Source organism: Tetrao urogallus (assembly GCF_951394365.1).
Source record: "Tetrao urogallus genome assembly, chromosome: 1".
Classification (NCBI taxonomy): Eukaryota; Metazoa; Chordata; class Aves; order Galliformes; family Phasianidae; genus Tetrao; species Tetrao urogallus.
This window is the reverse complement of record NC_136813.1, coordinates 192,701,867-192,719,934: the sequence shown is the minus strand read 5'-3', so window position 1 is coordinate 192,719,934 and position 18,068 is coordinate 192,701,867. Positions and strand designations below refer to the sequence as shown.

The 18,068-nt window shown below is 46.8% G+C and overlaps 1 protein-coding gene across 1 annotated transcript; it reads right to left on the bottom strand.

The window, feature by feature from the left end:
- Nucleotides 1-4,913: 4,913 nt before the first annotated feature.
- TMEM209 (transmembrane protein 209) lies at nucleotides 4,914-14,878 on the bottom strand (the record flags this gene model as incomplete). The annotated part of the gene is made up of 14 exons (XM_079544359.1): nucleotides 4,914-4,968; nucleotides 5,521-5,594; nucleotides 6,045-6,142; nucleotides 6,236-6,350; nucleotides 7,656-7,753; nucleotides 8,184-8,309; nucleotides 8,952-9,048; nucleotides 10,674-10,745; nucleotides 11,439-11,614; nucleotides 12,267-12,471; nucleotides 13,181-13,419; nucleotides 14,209-14,340; nucleotides 14,577-14,635; nucleotides 14,742-14,878. The coding sequence occupies 14 exons, from the start codon at nucleotides 14,876-14,878 to the stop codon at nucleotides 4,914-4,916; spliced, it is 1,683 nt and encodes a 560-aa protein (XP_079400485.1).
- Between the last annotated feature and the right edge of the window lie 3,190 nt (nucleotides 14,879-18,068).

Here is an 18,068-nt window from a genome sequence, read left to right as displayed (position 1 = left end):
TTGGGGTGCACAGAGATGTGAGGTGTGTGGGTTTGGGGTCTGCTGTGTATTGGGTTGCACAGATGTAGGATCCATGAGATTGGGTGGTGCTGTATTTGGAGGTCGAGGTGCATGGGTTTGGGGAGCATGGTGTATCGGGGTGCATGGGGTTGGGGTGTGCTGCATATGGGGGTTGAGGTGCATGGGAAGTAGGGTGCATGGGGTTGGGGTGTGCTGTGTACTGGGGTGCACAGAAGATGTGTGGTGCATAGAAATGGGGTACCCGGTATTGGGGTGCATTTGAAGTAGGGTGCACGGGGTTCGGATGTGCTGTGTATAGGAATCGAGGCGCCTGGGTTTGGGGTGCACGGTGTATTGGGGTGCATGGGGATGGGCTGTGTGATGTATCAGGGAGCACTGGGTTGGACTATGAGGTGTATTGGGGTGCACAGAGATGTGAGGTGTGTGGGTTTGGGGTCTGCTGTGTATTGGGTTGCACAGATGTAGGATCCATGAGATTGGGTGGTGCTGTATTTGGAGGTCGAGGTGCATGGGCTTGGGGAGCATGATGTATTGGGGTGCGTGGGGTTGGGGTGTGCTGCATATGGGGGTTGAGGTGCATGGGGGTTTGGGGAACATGGTGTGTTGAGGTGCATGGGAAGTAGGGTGCATGGGGTTGGGGTGTGCTGTGTACTGGGGTGCACAGAAGATGTGTGGTGCATAGAAATGGGGTACCCGGTATTGGGGTGCATTGGAAGTAGTGTGCATGGGGTTGGGATGTGCTGTGTATGGGAATCGAGGCGTTTGGGTTTGGGGTGCATGGTGTATTGGGTTGCATGGGGATGGGCTGCGTGATGTATCAGGGAGCACTGGGTTGGGGTGTGAGGTGTATTGGGGTGCACAGGGATGTGAGGTGCATGGGTTTGGGGTCTGCTGTGTATTGGGGTGCACAGATGTAGGATCCATGAGATTGGGTGGTGCTGTGTTTGGAAGTCGAGTTGCATGGGTTTGGGGAGCATGGTGTACTGGAGTGCATGGAAAGTAGGGTTGGGGTGTGCTGTGTATGGGGGTCAAGGTGCATGGGCTTGGGGAGCGTGGTGTATTGGAGTGTATGGGGTTGGGGTGTGCTGCGTATGGGGGTTGAGGTGCATGGGGGTTTGGGGAGCGTGGTGTGTTGGGGTGCATGGGATGTAGGGTGCATTGGGTTGGGGAATCCTGTGTATTGGGGTGCACAGAAGATGTGTGGTGCATAGAAAAGGGGTACCCGGTATAGGGGTGCATTGGAAGTAGGGTGCATGGGGTTGGGATGTGCTGTGTATGGGGATCGAGGCGCCTGGGTTTGGGGTGCATGGTGTATTGGGGTGCATGGGGATGGGCTGCGTGATGTATCAAGGATCATTGGGTAGGGGTACGAGGTGTATTGGGGTGCACAGGGATGCGAGGTGCATGGGTTTGGGGTCTGCTGCATATTGGGGTGCACAGATGTAGGGTCCATGAGATTGGGTGGTGCTGTATTTGGAGGTCGAGGTGCATGGGTTTGGGGAGCATGGTGTATTGGAGTGCATGGAAAGTAGGGTTGGGGTGTGCTGTGTATGGGGGTCGAGGTGCATGGGCTTGGGGAGCATGATGTATCGGGGTGCATGGGGTTGGGGTGTGCTGCATATGGGGGTTGAGGTGCATGGGATGTAGGGTGCATGGGGTTGGGGAATCCTGTGTACTGGGGTGCACAGAAGATGTGTGGTGCATAGAAATGGGGTACCCGGTATTGGGATGCATTTGAAGTAGGGTGTATGGGGTTGGGATGTGCTGTGTATGGCAATCGAGGCACCTGGTTTTGGGGTGCACAGTGTATTGGGGTGCATGGGGATGGGCTGTGTGATGTATGAGGGAGCACTAGGTTGGGTTGTGAGGTGTATTGGGGTGCACAGGGATGTGAGGTGCATGGGTTTGGGGTCTGCTGTGTAGTGGGGTGCACTGGAATCAAGGTGCATGGTTTTGGGGTCTGCTGTGTATTGGGGTGCACTGGAAACAAGGTGCATGGCTTTGGGGTCTGCTGTGTATTGGGGTGCACAGATGTAGGATCCATGAGATTGGGTGGTGCTGTATTTGGAGGTCGAGGTGCATGGGTTTGGGGAGCATGATGTATTGGGGTGCATGGGGTTGGGGTGTGCTGCATATGGGGGTTGAGGTGCATGGGGGCTTGGGGAGCGTGGTGTGTTGGGGTGCATGGGATGTAGGGTGCATTGGGTTGGGGAATCCTGTGTATTGGGGTGCACAGAAGATGTGTGGTGCATAGAAAAGGGGTACCCGGTATTGGGGTGCATTGGAAGTAGGGTGCATGGGGTTGGGATGTGTATGGGGGGTCAAGGTGCCTGGTTTTGGGGTGCATGGTGTATTGGGTTGCATGGGGATGGGCTGCATAATGTATCAGGGAGCACTGGGTTGGAGTATGAGGTGTATTGGGGTGCACAGGGATGCAAGGTGCATGGCTTTGTGGTCTGCTGTGTAGTGGGGTGCACTGGAAAGAAGGTGTATGGGTTTGGGGTCTGCTGTGTAGTGGGGTGCACTGGAATCAAGGTGCATGGGTTTGGGGTCTGCTGTGTATTGGGGTGCACAGATGTAGAATCCATGAGATTGGGTGGTGCTGTATTTGGAGGTCGAGGTGCATAGGTTTGGGGTGCATGGGAATGGGCTTCATAAAATATGAGGGATCATTGGGTTGGGGTGTGAGGTGTATTGGGGTGCACAGGGATGCAAGGTGCATGGGTTTGGGGTCTGCTGTGTATTGGGTTGCAGAGATGTAGGCTCCATGAGATTGGGTGGTGCTGTATTTGGAGGTTGAGGTGCATGGGTTTGAGTGCATGTTGTGTTGGGGTGCATGGGGTTGGGGTACCCTGTGTATGAAAGTCAAGGTGCATGGGTTTGGGAGCGTGGTGTATTGGGGTGCATGGGGTTGGGGTGTACAGTGTACTGGGGGACCCTGGGATGGGTTGCACTGTGTCACTGTGCATGATATAGTGGGGTGTGTTGTGTTGGGGTGCACAGGGATATTGGGGTGTGTGGTGTTAGGGTGTGCTTTGGGCTGAAGTGCACAATAAGTCAGGGTTTGCAGGAAGCAGAGTGCAAAGGTTTTGGGGTGTGCTGTGTATTGGGTGTGGATTTGTGATGTTGGTGGGGTGCACTGATGTCCATGGAGCATGTGGTGTAATGGGGTGCAACAGAGTGCCTGGGGTGTTTGGTGCATGGGGAGCAGAGTCAGGGTCTGCTGTGTACTGGGGTGCATGGAAGATGTGACGTGTGTGGTTTTTGGGTGTGCAGGGAACGCACTGTACAGGGCCCAGAACAAAGGGACCCACACTGGGACTAGGGTGTGTGTAGAATGGGGTGCACAGCATGTCAGATGTGTGGAGAATGGGGTACAGAAGGCTCTGAGCTGCACAGAGAGCAGAGCACAGCGGATGCACACGGTGTTGAGGTGTACAGAGCATTAGGGTCCATAGAGACTGAGGTGCAGCCTTAGGGAGAGGGATTAGCAACAGGAATTGGGGTGTATGGTTTTTTGGGGTGCAGGGGGGGGCTGCACAGGGACTGAGTTGCACATGGATCCAGAGGTGCCCATCTGCACAGGAAGAGCTTTTAACACAAGAGCAGCAATGCTACTCCTCAACATCACTTGTGCAAAATGCCCTCGGATTAAATTAGTGATGCTGCACCACAGGAAAAACACCAACGTTGACTAAGAGGAACCCATTTAATGCAGGAACCAAATGAGCCATTTTGTTGTCAGCCATCAGAGGAAAAAATAATAACCTGTGCCTCCCTCAAAACAGAGTCACAAAACAATTGGTTCTTCCATTTACAGAGAGGTGACAGCACCTGCCCTGAGCAAATCATGAGACCTCAGTTCGTGTTGGTGCATGACTGGGGCTGGCAGGACAAAACTGAGTGAAGAAGATAGATGTATACAGTACAAAAATACATAACAGAACACAGGGAATGCTCAGTCCCAGTCCCAGCCCTACGTAGTTCTCCCACTTTAGATGCGCAAATGGTTTTTGGCACTTGACAGTAGCAAATAAAGGACCCCGTGGAAGCTGAGATGCAAAAGGAACAAAGCGACCTCCCTGCCTTAAGCACACAAAAAGCTTCAGCAACTCAGGGCAGTGAATTTTTATCCCTGCTTAACAAAATTAAGCTACGTACATTACTGACATCTCTCCTCCTACCCGTGTTAAAAAGGTGCTTTGGTTGTGGTTTTTTCTTTTTGGCAAATGCCAAATGTTATCTTTGAAGAACCAAATGTATCTCTGAAACAAACATGTCTCAAAATGGGGCCGGGTTCACAGAGTTTGGTATCATCCAGAGATGCTGAAGCCAGGCTGCACGGCCTCCAGAGTGAGGGGGTACCAGGAGAAAAGCTGATGGGAGAAGTAAAATGAGATAAAAAATAATAAAAAACAAAAAAGCAAAGGCAAAAGGAGATGTTGGGGTTGTACTCAAGGCGCCCACGGTGTTTCACAGCTTAGCAAGACACCCAAACTTGCTTATTTTAAAAGAAAAAAAAAAAAACTAAAAAGATCTTACATACTAAAATCAGTTTTCTCTTTCCATCTGGCACAGTTCATCTTCACAGTAGTGATGGCACTGGAGGGTACACAAAACACCAACAGGAAAGGGCTTTGTTAAGCAGGGTTTGCTGAGGTGAAGAGATGGAAAGAGAAAATCTGCCCAGAATTCAGATCCGGGAGTGTTTCAACAACAAAATGTTTTAAAGAATGTGATGGTGAAACCTGTCCAGGAATTATAAACACTTCTCTGCTCACAGAGCAGAGCTAAAGTATTGTGCTTCACAGTCTGTGTTCAAGTCAACAAGGCAATGACTGCTCACTTTGTCTTGCCAGAAGCCAGCTCATCATCTTTTTGAACATGAGGTGTTATTCTCCAAAAATCCACAGCACGTTGACTCCCGACAAGCCAAGGTTTACACGTCTGCAGAAACCAAGTTATCACAATCAGGTGCAAGGAAATCAAAGTGCTTGCTTAAAGCAAAGAGTCACGACAGTTCAGCGCTGTAACATGCAGGCAGGCACTGTGCTTTGCTCTGAGTTGTGCAGAGCACTTCCAGAGCAAAGGATTCTGGAGCAAGGGGAAGCCTTGACACTGCTTTTATTTCAAGGCAACTTGCAGTGTATACTCCAAACATGCCTCGTTGTGCCAAAAACATGAGGTTATGGCTTTTGTCCCTGGCTATAAACAGCAGAGCTCCTCAGGAAAGAAAGCAACACCGCTCCTCCCCAGCACAGTCTCCATCTGCACTAGACTTCTCCTCTGTATGTTCAAACAAATAAAACTCTATTTTTATGAAAAATCTGCTGTTGTTTCAAATGAGAAGGCAATTTGGAGATTTTTGGTGATCCTGCACATAGCAGAGGGGTTGAAACTACATGATTCCTTTTCTATTATCACCCCAACTGCATCGGTTTTGGTTCGAGGTGCTTTCAGACAACAGGACACAACACATCATGACGACACATTACTCACCCCAGCATCCCAGATTCCTTTGTCTTTATGATATACAGAAACATGAGCAAGGTGTGGAACATGTTGTTTCTGCCCTAAAGTCACAGAAGGAGAAAGGAGCTTAGAAATCACATCAATATTTCAGACAAGTAGTAAACACATCACAACAAGGCACTGCAGTGTTGTCAGGAGAGGGGGAAGAAAAATAAAAAAAGAGGTGAAATGTTGATAAGATGCATCACAGATTGTATGACTTGGTATTTTAGATACCAATTGTCAGATAAGGAAAAAGAACACAAGAAGATAACTGCCCAGGCTATTATTTAATGGCAGATTAAATACTACACAATGGTCAGTGATAGAGTTAAGGTTTGTTTTCTGCACTGAGCCAGCATCCCAAATCACACAAAGAACATCTAGTTACGATTTTCTGACAGCAGCTGGTCAGTGATAGAGTTAAGGTTTGCTTTTTGCACTGAGCCAGCATCCCAAATCACACAAAGAACATCTAGTGATGATTTTCTGACAGCAGAACACTGGTGTACCTTGGGCAGATTGTAGACGTGGCGCTGGTAGATCAGCTCGTAGTGGGGTGGGTTGATGCTGCTTTGGTAGATGCAAAACACATTTTCATTCGAAGTGTCTGTGGATGACAAGTTGAAAAGGTAACGTGGATTCTGAAGGTGCTGTTGTGACACAAGCAGCAGCTCAGGGAGCACGCTGTGAACACCAGTACCTGGTTTGTCAGGTGTTTGAATGAAGTGCTGGGAAGTAAAGGTTTTGCCATCAGGATACTTGGGGTGAGGTGGGAGTCTGGAGTCCAGGTAAGTGCAGAACACGTGCATGATGATCTGGGTTAACAAAAACAAACTGAGGTTTAGCAGCCTTAAAGAGACCAAAGGACAACATGCAACAATACAGCAAGTTTCTTCTCATAACATTAGGCACCACTTACAGCATTTGGTTGCAGCCCTGACATAACTCTACTCTGTTCAGCAGATCAGGGCTTAAAGCGTGGATTTCAATGGGCTGCCGTGTGGGTGGAGACAAATTTATTTCTTCCAGTAAATGAAAACAGTGCCAGCCACAGCGTGACAAACTGATGCTGTGTGTCAGGAGCTCAGTTCACACACGAGTAACTTTATCCTGGCGTCCTGCAGAACGTGGCAGAGCCACGGATCTTGCGAGCAGATCTGGGCCATAAAACTGCAAGCCTTCTGTTTCAGGGATGGCCGAGAAGGGCAGATGCCACCCAACTCAAGTTTTATAACACGACACCTATTTAGCAAGTTTCTCCTTTCTCCTCATTTTGGAATGAAGTCCTAGGAAGAGTACCTTACTGTCCTGCAGACAAAAGAGTTTCCGTGGGCTAAAGGCCAGAGAACATCAAGTCTGAGGACTAACCTCAGGAAGCACTGCTTTGTGACATCAGATGAGGCTAACAAAAATGCACATCAGTATCATTTCTTCTAGTAATTGCCTTTGAGCAATAATACCAACATTTTACAGCCCGTGTTCATATTAATGATACATCAAAACTTCTTTCCCAGAGTTCTTAGAAGCTTAATATACGTAGGAGTTTAACACCCAACACGACCTATGCTATCTGGTTTTGATAAAAGACTGAATGTAGGGGTTGTGATTTTCTGCCTTGGGATCTTTAAGCACTTCTGAGCTGCTCAGCTTGCTTTCTGCCAATACAGTGAGAGCTCCTCTGCAGCCACTCACAATTAAACACTTAATCTTCACAACTAGAAAAGTAAATCCTGTTTCAAGACTCAAACAGCAGCCACACCACTCCATCTCCATTCTCCCTTTGTCCGTTACAGCAAAGGAAAAGGAGAACAAGGTGAAAGGTTTTCCCTGCATTAGAAATTAATAGGCTTGGTTTGCCCCAGCAAGATCCCTACTAGTAATGCTGCTCCCCAGAGCTATCTGAGAAACACTTCATGTGAGCTCAAGAACCAAAGACTAAGGTATGCAATTGCCTTTTTGTAATCTATGCAATGTCCAATCCCATTTGCATCATTCCCTACGTAATCTCACTGACTACAATGGGATTATCTTCACAGCAATGCAAACAGGTTTGTTTTTGTGTTCCTCCAAAGGCCTACAGGCCACCACCTCCAAAACCAATGCTGAGAGGCAGCACTTACAGAAGAGTCTGTGGGCAGGTCGGTGTCCCACTTACGGCCCTTGAAATCTCCTCCTCGGTTCCATCGGAAGGAACTCATGCAGCCTCCCTGAGAAAGCTCTGAAAGCAACAACATTTATTCTGTTACTGAGAGAGTATGGGAGAGCAGTGTTTTATGCAAGCTTCAAGGACTTCAGGCATATTTACAGTGCACTAAATAGGAAAAAATTACCGGGGGAGTCAATTTACAGAGTGGTGTTTATTTTTGATGAATGAAAGGGTTAAACTCAGCACTCTGCACTCCAAGTACGTCGGTGGAAAGCAAGAAATAAAGCTTTTAAAAACATTTTAAGACAAAGTTATATCCAAGTCCTGCATCATTACATTGCTACAGAACTAGAAAATGGCAGAGAAATGCATCTCCTGCTTAAACACAGCTCTTGTCCCTACTGTGACTGTGGGAACACCTCAAATAAAGCAGTGCCTACTGCCACCGTGCTTGGTTGTGGTCACTGAAGTCTCTCCAATTCAGCAAAGCATCACCACACACCTTTGATCCTTTCGACCAAGTATTCCTGGTTTGGTGTAAGATCCAAATATTGCACGATAGCATTCAGGGTTGGAATGAGAGGAGCTTTCACGAGCGCTGCCTGCTTCAGGCTGCTGATGCTGGCTTCTGCAATACAAGAAGAGCCAGTGCATGTCAACAGATTCCTTTACCAAGCATCGTTACAAAGAACTCTCCTTTCTGGCAGATTAAACCCCAGAAATATTTAACACATGACACAGCACCTCACTGTTAACTTCCAGGCAAAGAAAGAGCAGACAACTGCTTTATGTCACAGAATATAAAAGCCACAAGGAACCAATACCCACTTTGAAGAGCATAGAGAGTAAGCAGATGGAGATGGGGTGAGCAGTGATCAATTTTCCAGTGGCATCACAGCAGCTGTAGCTCTTGAGTGGACACTATGACCAGTCCACAGAACAAATGGACTTCATTTAAAGGCAGCAGATCAAATCCTCTCATTGGTTAAGGGGATATCATAGTGACACGAGCTGCAGTTCCCTCAGAATTTTATCATTAAATAAAAAAGATTTCAGTTCATCAGAATTTTATGAAGTCCTTTCAGAAAGCAGCTAATTTTAAGGGTTTGGAAAAGCACTGTTCAGGGAACAGAGGCCACACCAACATGCAATAGAAACAAGTGTAAATTAAGTCTGATGAAGATTAATATGACACCTATTCTATGCTCCAGCCACAGAGCAGTGCTCTGTCAACCAATGTCAGGAATCTCAAAGTGATGGGGCATCCTACCTCCAATCTGCAGTTCTGGACACCCCATTCTTCTCAGCTGAGTGCTCACAGACTCAATCTCTTGGACAAGTGGCACCAGAATAGTTTCATTAATCCACTGGGAAAGAAAAAGGTGAACATTCAAAAGGTCAGAAGTAACAAGAATACCTAAAAATATTCCTAAGTTTATGCCCAGAGTATCTAAAAAATACCCCTTAATTTATGCTCCAGTCATCACTGCTGTTACAATCACAAAAATGCTGACCAACACTAAGCCACATGCAGAGCATAGCAAGTGAATCACCATGAGTTTAAATGACTCAACTACCTTCTGAAAGGCCAGAAAATGTAAAAAAGAAAACAAATTTCTAGCAGGAATCAGATAAAGTCTTTCTAAACAATGAGGGAAGCGTTATCATGAGGGAGAGCTCCTCATCCATAAAGATACGTTCTACTTTGATGGGTCAACTCCCTTCTCAGATCTGCTTCAGGAAAACAAGGAGCTGATAACCACCTCAGGAGTATTTGTATGTGACAGGATTTGGGGAGTGAAGCAAACTGGCCCTAATAATGAGCAGATGCTTATGAGTTTGGTATGGATCTCACACAAGTCTTCACTTTTCCCCTAGGTCAAAACTATTTTTTCTTAAGCAAGTAAAACTTAATACTTGATAGGTGGTACGACTGGAGGGGCAATCGAAGTTAGTTTTACTAGTGATGCTCCCATTGTGTGCAATTAGATTCAGTCCTACTGGTAAGATTAAGATCTTTTTAATTTTTAATCACATAGCTGAGGATTGTAAGAAAAAGTCAACTTGTGGGATGGAATTTTCTTAGAATCAGAGAATAGGTTGAAAAGGACCACAAAGATCATTTTGTTTCAACCCCCCTGCTGTGTGCAGGGTTGCCAACCACCAGACCAGGCTGCCCAGAAACACATCCAGCCTGGCCTTGAATGACTCTAGGGATCCAGGGCATCCACAGCCTCCTTGGGCAGCCTGTTCCAGTGAAATTATTTTTGTAATTTTTGGTGCTTCAGTCTCAGGAAAACAAGTCTGAAATCACAGAATCACAGAATCACCCGGGTTGGAAGGGACCTCAAGGATCATGTAGTTCCAACCCCCCTGCCTAGCAGGGCCACCAAACATACACATTTAGATCAGGTTGCCCAGGACCCCGTCCAACCTGGCCTTGAACACGTCCAAGGACGGGGCATCCACAACCTCCCTGGGCAGCCCGTTCCAGGGCCTAACTACTCTCCTTGTAAAGAACTTCCCCCTGACATCCAACCTAAATCTTCCCTCCTTCAACTTCAAACCATTTCCCCTAGTCCTGCTATTGTCAGCCCTTGTGAAGAGTTTACTCCCCTCCTGGATGTAGGTTCCCTTCAGGTATTGATAGGCTGCAATGAGGTCGCCCCGCAGCCTTCTCTTCTCCAGGCTGAACAAGCCCAATTCCCTCAGCCTGTCCTCATAGATATATCTATTTAACCACCAAACCACAAAGAGGAAAAACAAATCTTGTTGCACCTAAGATGCTTTCATGTATTACTGAGTAATTACATCACTAAATACATCTCAGTATCTCTCTTACAAGCTGTGTTCTCCTTGCACAAGCACATCCCAACCCTTACACGCAGTGCAATCCTTTCCACCTCCCCAGGCATGCAGGGGACACACAAAACTTTTCCACTCTGCTCTGCTTGTTTCCAAAAGCCACGCAGCCCTTAGAGACAGGACTTACATTTCTGAACTTTGCAGTCCAGGAGTCCATGTGATCAAGCAGCTGTCGATTCATCGTCACTCGTGCCCAAACCTGTGGAAAGGACATTTTACACAGCAATGCCAAGAGAGTTTTTAAGCTCTAAAACATTTTCTGATGCTAACTTCAGCACATCATTCAGATCACGTTCCTTACAGAATCCTTGTGTCTGTAGGCTTCTACTACACTGCCATGCTTTATTTGTTACAAGACCCCTGCAGGAGTCCAAATTGAGTTTTAAGCTCTCAGATCTCTTGAGATAGATTTGAAAGGTATCTGAAGAGGGAAGCTGCATTGGGTTTATGTGTGAAATGCTAAAAAAAGGTAAATTTAATTGAAGGCACACTAATGGTGTTTCTTCAAATCAGACCTTGAGAAGCAGGAGTGAAGGAGAATATCCTTCAGATATACAGAACACACACAGTTGAACAGATGTGTTTCAAGGCATTTTTTATGTTACAAATATATTTTATCCAAAATATTCCTTGCTCTCCAGGGCAACCTGCATACGGTCAGAGCCTGGAGCTGTTTATTTTCTCCCTATCCCTGGTCAGAAATCATTTTACAACTATAATTCTCATCCCTTTACAGTGACATGGAATCTTAAAAGCTGCAGGATGTAAATGCTACGGGATTTCTAGGATTTCTCTCCCTCAAACACTTCTAGAGCTCAAATTCAAACCTTTGGATGAGGCTGTATATTTTAGGGGCCTGCTTCTCTCTTGGCTACCTTGGTGCTGAATTTACCTCCTCTGCAGCCTGCTTTGAACTCAGATCAGCTTCATTTTTGTGTGCTGATGGAGCCTGGGACCTGCAAGCCAGCTGATACTGGAACTTCCTCAGAATCTGTGCGTAGTCTCCCATGGAACGGCTGTAGTTCCAAAAGGTTGGGCTGCTGGAAGGAGAGCTGGAATCTGAACTTCCTGAAAGAATAATTCATTAAGAGGTCACGTGAAATTATAGCCAAGCAACTCTGGAAGCAACAGTACAGGCAGCAAGTCAGCGCAGTATTGACAAGACATGAACACCAATTACCCTAAGTACAGACCCTGAAATCAATCTGATTTCAACACTGATTGCACTCTCTATCTTAACAAGCATTGTATCTGTGCAGGACAAAAGCAACCTGCAGGTAATTCACACCCCTCCTTATCTGCAACATCTTCTCCACAAGATACACCTCTCATCAAGGCGATTAAAGCCCCTCATCTTATCATGGTCCACAACAACCAGCTAACACCATGCACACGATCCATCAGCACATGCCTCAGTAAGGTTGATTCTGTGGGTAAGAAGTGCTTATCCTACCCAAAGAAATACTTTAGAGGAAAACTTCCCAAGCTCCTAAGCCATGGGTAGACATAATGGCATCCTACATCATGTCTTAAATACTCAGTAGAAGGCTGAACTGTTCAGCAACCAAGTTCACAGGTGATTAACACTAATGAGCGACGCCTACCAGTGCTTTCTGCTGGAGTCATTTGCAACTTTCCTCATCCACAAAATCAACTCTAGCATCAAACCAGCACCACGCCTTTGCCAAGCTTTTCAGATCAAACTGTTTTCTCTCCTTACCCAACTGAACTCGATGCTGCTTCTCTTCTTCACTTCGAAGGAAGGTGTCCAACGACTTCAGGTCTGTCATGTAATCCTCTTTGCCAGTAGGAGAATTATAGAGAATGGGCGAAGAGCGGTAACGAGACCTCAGCCCACCACTTTCCACTGGTCCAATGCTGGTGGGGTACGGAGATCCACCAGGAGAGGGGCTGAAGTTGGAAATCTTGGGCAAATAAAAGCAAACCGTTGTGTCACACACAAAGGACAGAACTCCATTCTGATTTGTAAACGACGTGAATATGAGACTGCTGTGTCAGCTCTCTCTTTGACAGAGAGCTGTTGGAGAGGGTCCAGAGGAGGCCACAAAGATGATCAGAGGGCTGGAGCACCTCTTCTACAAAAACAGGCTGAGGGAGCTGGGCTTGTTCAGCATGGAGAAAAGAAGGCTGAGGGGTGACCTCATTGCAGCCTTTCTGTACCTAAAGGGAGCCTACAAACAGGAGGGGAATCAACTCTTTGAAAGGGTTGATAACTGCAGGACAAGGGCAAATGGTTTGAAGTTGAGGGAGGGGAGATTTAGGTTGGATGTCAGGGGGAAGTTTTTTACTCTGAGAGTGGTGAGGTGCTGGAACAGGCTGCCCAGAGAGGTTGTGGATGCCCCATTCATCCCTGGAGGTGTTCAAGGCCAGGTTGGATGGGGCCTTGGGCAGCCTGGGCTGCTGTGAAATGGGGAGGTTGGTGGCCCTGCATGCAGCAGAGGGGTTGGAGCTTCATGATCCTTGAGGTCCCTTCCAAGCCTTGCCATTCTGTGTGATTCTGTGTGTGGGACACACGTGAACACAACTCTCAGCTACCTGGTGCTCACCTTCAGCAGCACAACACGAGGACACGACGACTTAACGCAAAGCTTTTGGAGATGGCTTGGTCCTTACCTTATTGTAGGTGCTGCCTGGTGAATAAGTGATGGTAGTGCTGTAAGAAGCACTGCTGTTGGACAGAGCCTGCAGCTGGGGGCTGTAACCTGGGATACAACTGGTGGTAAACTTTGGACTGGCACTAGGAGAGCGAGATGGGCTGTAACTCAGCACACTTTGACCCTGGATCGGAGGAGAAGGTGTTGAAGAAGGGACTTTCTTTGCTGTCAGCTCACGTGGCGGAGTTGTTTGTACTGCTGAAATACGTAAAAACAATCATCATTAGGCACTTTCATGAAGATGATAGAAAGAACACCAAGATTTGTAAGTCTCTCTGACTTCTGATCTTTTTACTCCATGTGACATCAGTGTAATATTAAACATAAACATTTGGAGAAGAGAAGGCTCCAGGGAGACCTCATTGTGGCCTTCCAATATTTGAAGGGAGTGTATAATCAGGAGGGGGAAAGGTGTTTATGAGGGTAGACAGTGATAGGAAAAGAGGGAATGGTTTTAAACTGAGATAGGAGAGGTTTAGATTAGATATTAGGAGGAAGTTTTTCACACAGACAGTGGTGAGGCACTGGAACAGGTTGCCCAAGGAGGTTGTGGATGCCCCATCCCTGGAGGCATTCAAGGCCAGGCTGGATGTGGCTCAGGGCAGCCTGGTCTGGTGGTTGGTGACTCTGCACACAGCAGGAGGGTTGAAACAAGATGGTCATTGTGGTCCTTTTCAACTCAGGCCATTCTATGATTCTGTGATAAACCTGCACTACCTTGCTTCCATAGGTTACAAACTCCTTGTCCAGCCCCACAGCATTTGAGCCTCTCACTATGAAATCCTTTTTTTTTACTACATGCTTCCTCTCCAGTTCTACAAAAACTTGATTCTCTTAATTCTAATGTGCTGCAGGTAATTTAAGCTTACTGTTCATACAATTCTGAACTCAGTTCCTCAAAGAATCTTGCACTGAAGAAAGATAACACCAGCAAACAAAACCAAAAGAACCCAAAGAAGGGCTGTCAGAGGTATTTATAACACCCACCTGTATTCTGCAGCCCCAGCAGGGTCTGCTGTCCAGGACTCATAACCAAACTTGTTGGTGCCACCGTGTATTTGAAGTACCTCCAGAAATCAAACAAAGCATTCAGGCTGAACAGAGATGCGAATGCAAGTTCTAGAATAAACACAGAAGTTTCTATCACACCATGTGGGTCGAGCAGGAAGAATAAATAACAACTCATGACTTTTCTCTCCCTCTTGCTTTTCCCTCTCTCCCTTTCACCATTTAGTTGTATTTGATACTGTAGTTTAGAGTCGACTCATCTGAAACAAACTCAAATAACTGTGATGCACCACGCACACCCACAATTTAGAAAAGAACTCAGAAAATTAAATGCTGCAACAACTCACCGATATACCAGAGTGGCCAGTATGTTATGTTGTAATATGTGCTTATGAGTTTTCCAGTCCTGAAAAGAAAAAAGAAAAAAAAAATAAGTTGCCATTTTGCTGCTGTAACCAATGAAACACTGGAGAGCTTTGTTTGTTTGGATCAGATGTAGCAGCAAAACATACATTTCAGTATATATCATGCCTGCAAATGAGACGTTAAGGAGGCCCCAGGCCAAGACCACCTTCCGGGCTTCTGTCTCTTTTCTCATCTTGATGGTCCTGTCGATGAGGGAAGTGGTTGGACTCTGTTCTGGTGTCATGATCTGTAGCAAGGACAAAGTAAAGAGCAAAAAAAAAAAAAATCTCAATTTTTAGATGGTAAGATTATTAGTCAGCATAAGGTTAAAGAAAAAAACAGGAATCTGAAAGTCAGGGCTTTACCTTTGGGCACCGAGTCGCGCTTACCAAATAAAAAGCAAACAAACCCTGCAGATTATTTTTACTGTGTATATAAGGAATATTTTTCCATTATTTCTCCAGCTCATTACTGAAAAGCAGAGTCCTTTTTCTCCAGTGAGGTGCAGACAAGAGGAGAAAGACAGAACCCAACCTCATTTTTGAAAGATAACATCCTGCTGAAGCAAGAAGCAAAGCTCCTGTCTTCTCCAAGCAACTGCAGCTCAGAAGGAAAGAATCTGCAGAATTCTGCAGTTTCTCTATGGAAAATTCCCATTCACACCTGCACACAACAGTGTTTTAAGACCAGAAAGTGGCCTCCCGTGATTTCAGTACATCTGAACACTCTCTGTCCATGTATCACTGATCTCTCTGACAACTACATGACACCTCTTTGTAAGTACAGCCCAGTGAAGCTGTCTCATGAGCTCAGTGAGCCACTCTCAGTTCTTTTAGTAAATTACTTCAGCTTTGGCTATGCTGCAAGAAAACGAGTAAGAGAAGCATTAATTGAGTTATTTATTACGATTTAAAATAGGAGACACTCACCCAAAGGACTGGGTGCCTCAACACTGTGTTCATGGCAGGTTGGCTGGGCCCTGATCTGGTATCTGATTGAGTGGCAACCAGCCCATGGAAGGGAGTTGGAACTGGATGAGCTTTAAGATCCCTTCCAACCCAAGCCATTCTATGTAAATGCACTGATACAAGTTTTCCATAGTCACTGGGGGACCCTGCTGTACGTACCGCTGTTCATTGCAGGGGAGTTGGGTAGATGACCTTTAAAGATCCCTTCCAAAACGAATGATTCTATGAACTGAACATTGCATCCACAAAAATCACATTATTTGCTGTTTCATAGAATGGCCTGGGTTGAAAAGGACCACAAAGATCATCTCGTTTCAACCCCCCTGCTGTGTGCAGGGTCACCAACCACCACACCAGGCTGCACAGAGCCACATCCAGCCTGGCCTTGAATGCCTCCAGGGATGGGGCTTCCACAACCTCCTTGGGCAGCCTGTTCCAGTGTGTCACCACCCTCTGTGCAAAAAACTTCCTCCTAATATCTAACCTAAACCTCTCCTATCTCAGTTTAAAACCATTCCCCCTTATCCTATCACTATCTACCCTCATAAACAGCTGTTCCCATTCCTGTTTATACACTTCCTTCAAGTAATGAAGATATCTGACGTCTTCCCTGAAGCTAATGAGAAGGGCCTCTGTCAGTACACTGGAGATTTCCTGGGCTCTGATGTTGCAAAACAAAGATGAAAGCTGGGGAAAGCACAGATGTGTTCAGCTTAGGAACCATTTCTGTGACTGTGGGCGGCATCAAGCACAGTGAGATTCCAATTGGTGCTGCAGCCTATTCCTGCATGTAACACAGCTGCACAGCACGAAGTGAGAACTCCATCTCTTGGAGAACTGGAGCTGAGAAGGGCAGAGAAAGGAACGAGCAAACCCACACAGAACAGAGCATGCATGTCTGGCAGAGGAGCTGCACCACGATCCTACCACGGACTTGTTTACTCCTATGACTCAAAGGTGACACAGGACCATGCTCACTAGCAGAATTATATGAGAATAAGCTTTATGGTACATTTCCTACAATTTGAGCTCTGCGACTTCTCATACTCATAAACACAGCCCTAAGCAGACACCTTTACTTTCCTTCCCGTACCTTCAGCACCTCTGAGGGCAGCAGTTCCCCACACTCACACAGACGAGGCTCCACATCTCCCTCTCGGCCCTCACCCATCACACAGACCCGGCCCCACAGCTCCTTCCGTCCTAAATCCTGTCAGACACGGACGACCCCCATCCCAACAGGCCTCACACCCCCAACCCCTCACAGGCCCAAACAGAAGAACCCCTCCAACCTAGAAGACCCTGAGAACACTCCCAAATACCTGCTGCGGAGCGGGAAAACCGCAAAGACGAACAACTTCCCTCAAAGACAACGGAAACACCACCGACCCCACCGCGCTCCCTTCACGCAGCCACAACAGCCGCACCGTCTACGCCTGCGCGAGTGGGCGACGTAAAGTGACGTCACTACCTGCGACGCGTCGGGAAGAGGGGCGGAGTTTGTTGCTATGGGGACGGCTGCTGGCGGACGGTTTGGGCGGGAAGGGGCGAGTGAGGGCGCCGCCATCTTGGCGCTGAGGTGCTCGCTAACAAGACCCTCTAATGAGCTCTGTCAGCAACCAGCACTAAGAGTCACGCACAGATTCTGTTGAATTTTCATTTTCAGGTGCAGGGAGCTGACAGTGACTCTAATGGAATGCTTCCAATAAATGGTGATTCTCCCTGAAATAGGTACCTAAGGGTGAAGAGGAGGATTTGCCCTCGGTCTCTATAGTGTGGTACATTTGGGGGCACATCCAGCAGAGTCCTCGGGAGGTGAAGCTGTGCTCATATCAGCCAGGAGCTTTGAGCCCATCCCATTAAGTACCTTCTGGGAAAATGGCTAAATTCTGCCCTTAGAGGATGCCCAGGGTCAGGTGGGTTCTGAAGCTATGCAGATCGCTACAAAGGCAGGTGGTGTTTCCTGCTGTAATGGAAGAATGGAAACCCCAGCACCTCCCCACTGAGCATCCTTGGCATCTGCAGCTGCCATTTAAGCTGCTCTGGTAGGTAGCACATAGGCTTATTTGCAAATTTGTTCACTACTAAACTTGCAAGCAGTTGTTGCTCGCCTTTTTCCTTCCTCATTGACATTCCACCTTCTGGATATGTACCCAATGGAAGAACACTGGAGATTTACAAAATATCTTTGTGATATTTTGTCAGAGCTCCTGCAGGACTCCAGGAATGGGACTCATCCCACATAATCTCAGTATAAAGGACAGCAGTTCATCCTAGGACCCTAATGTAGATAATGGAAAGAAACAGGTGATAAGATGTGGTAAAAAGCGATAATAAGGTGCAGTACTTCTCACCTGGCCAGGTGTTTCATTGTTCTCACTGACAATAAGGAAGAATGTGTATCCCAGCTGTCTATGTATGCCAGAAAAGAATCACAGAATCATTAAAGTTGGAAAAGACCTTTCA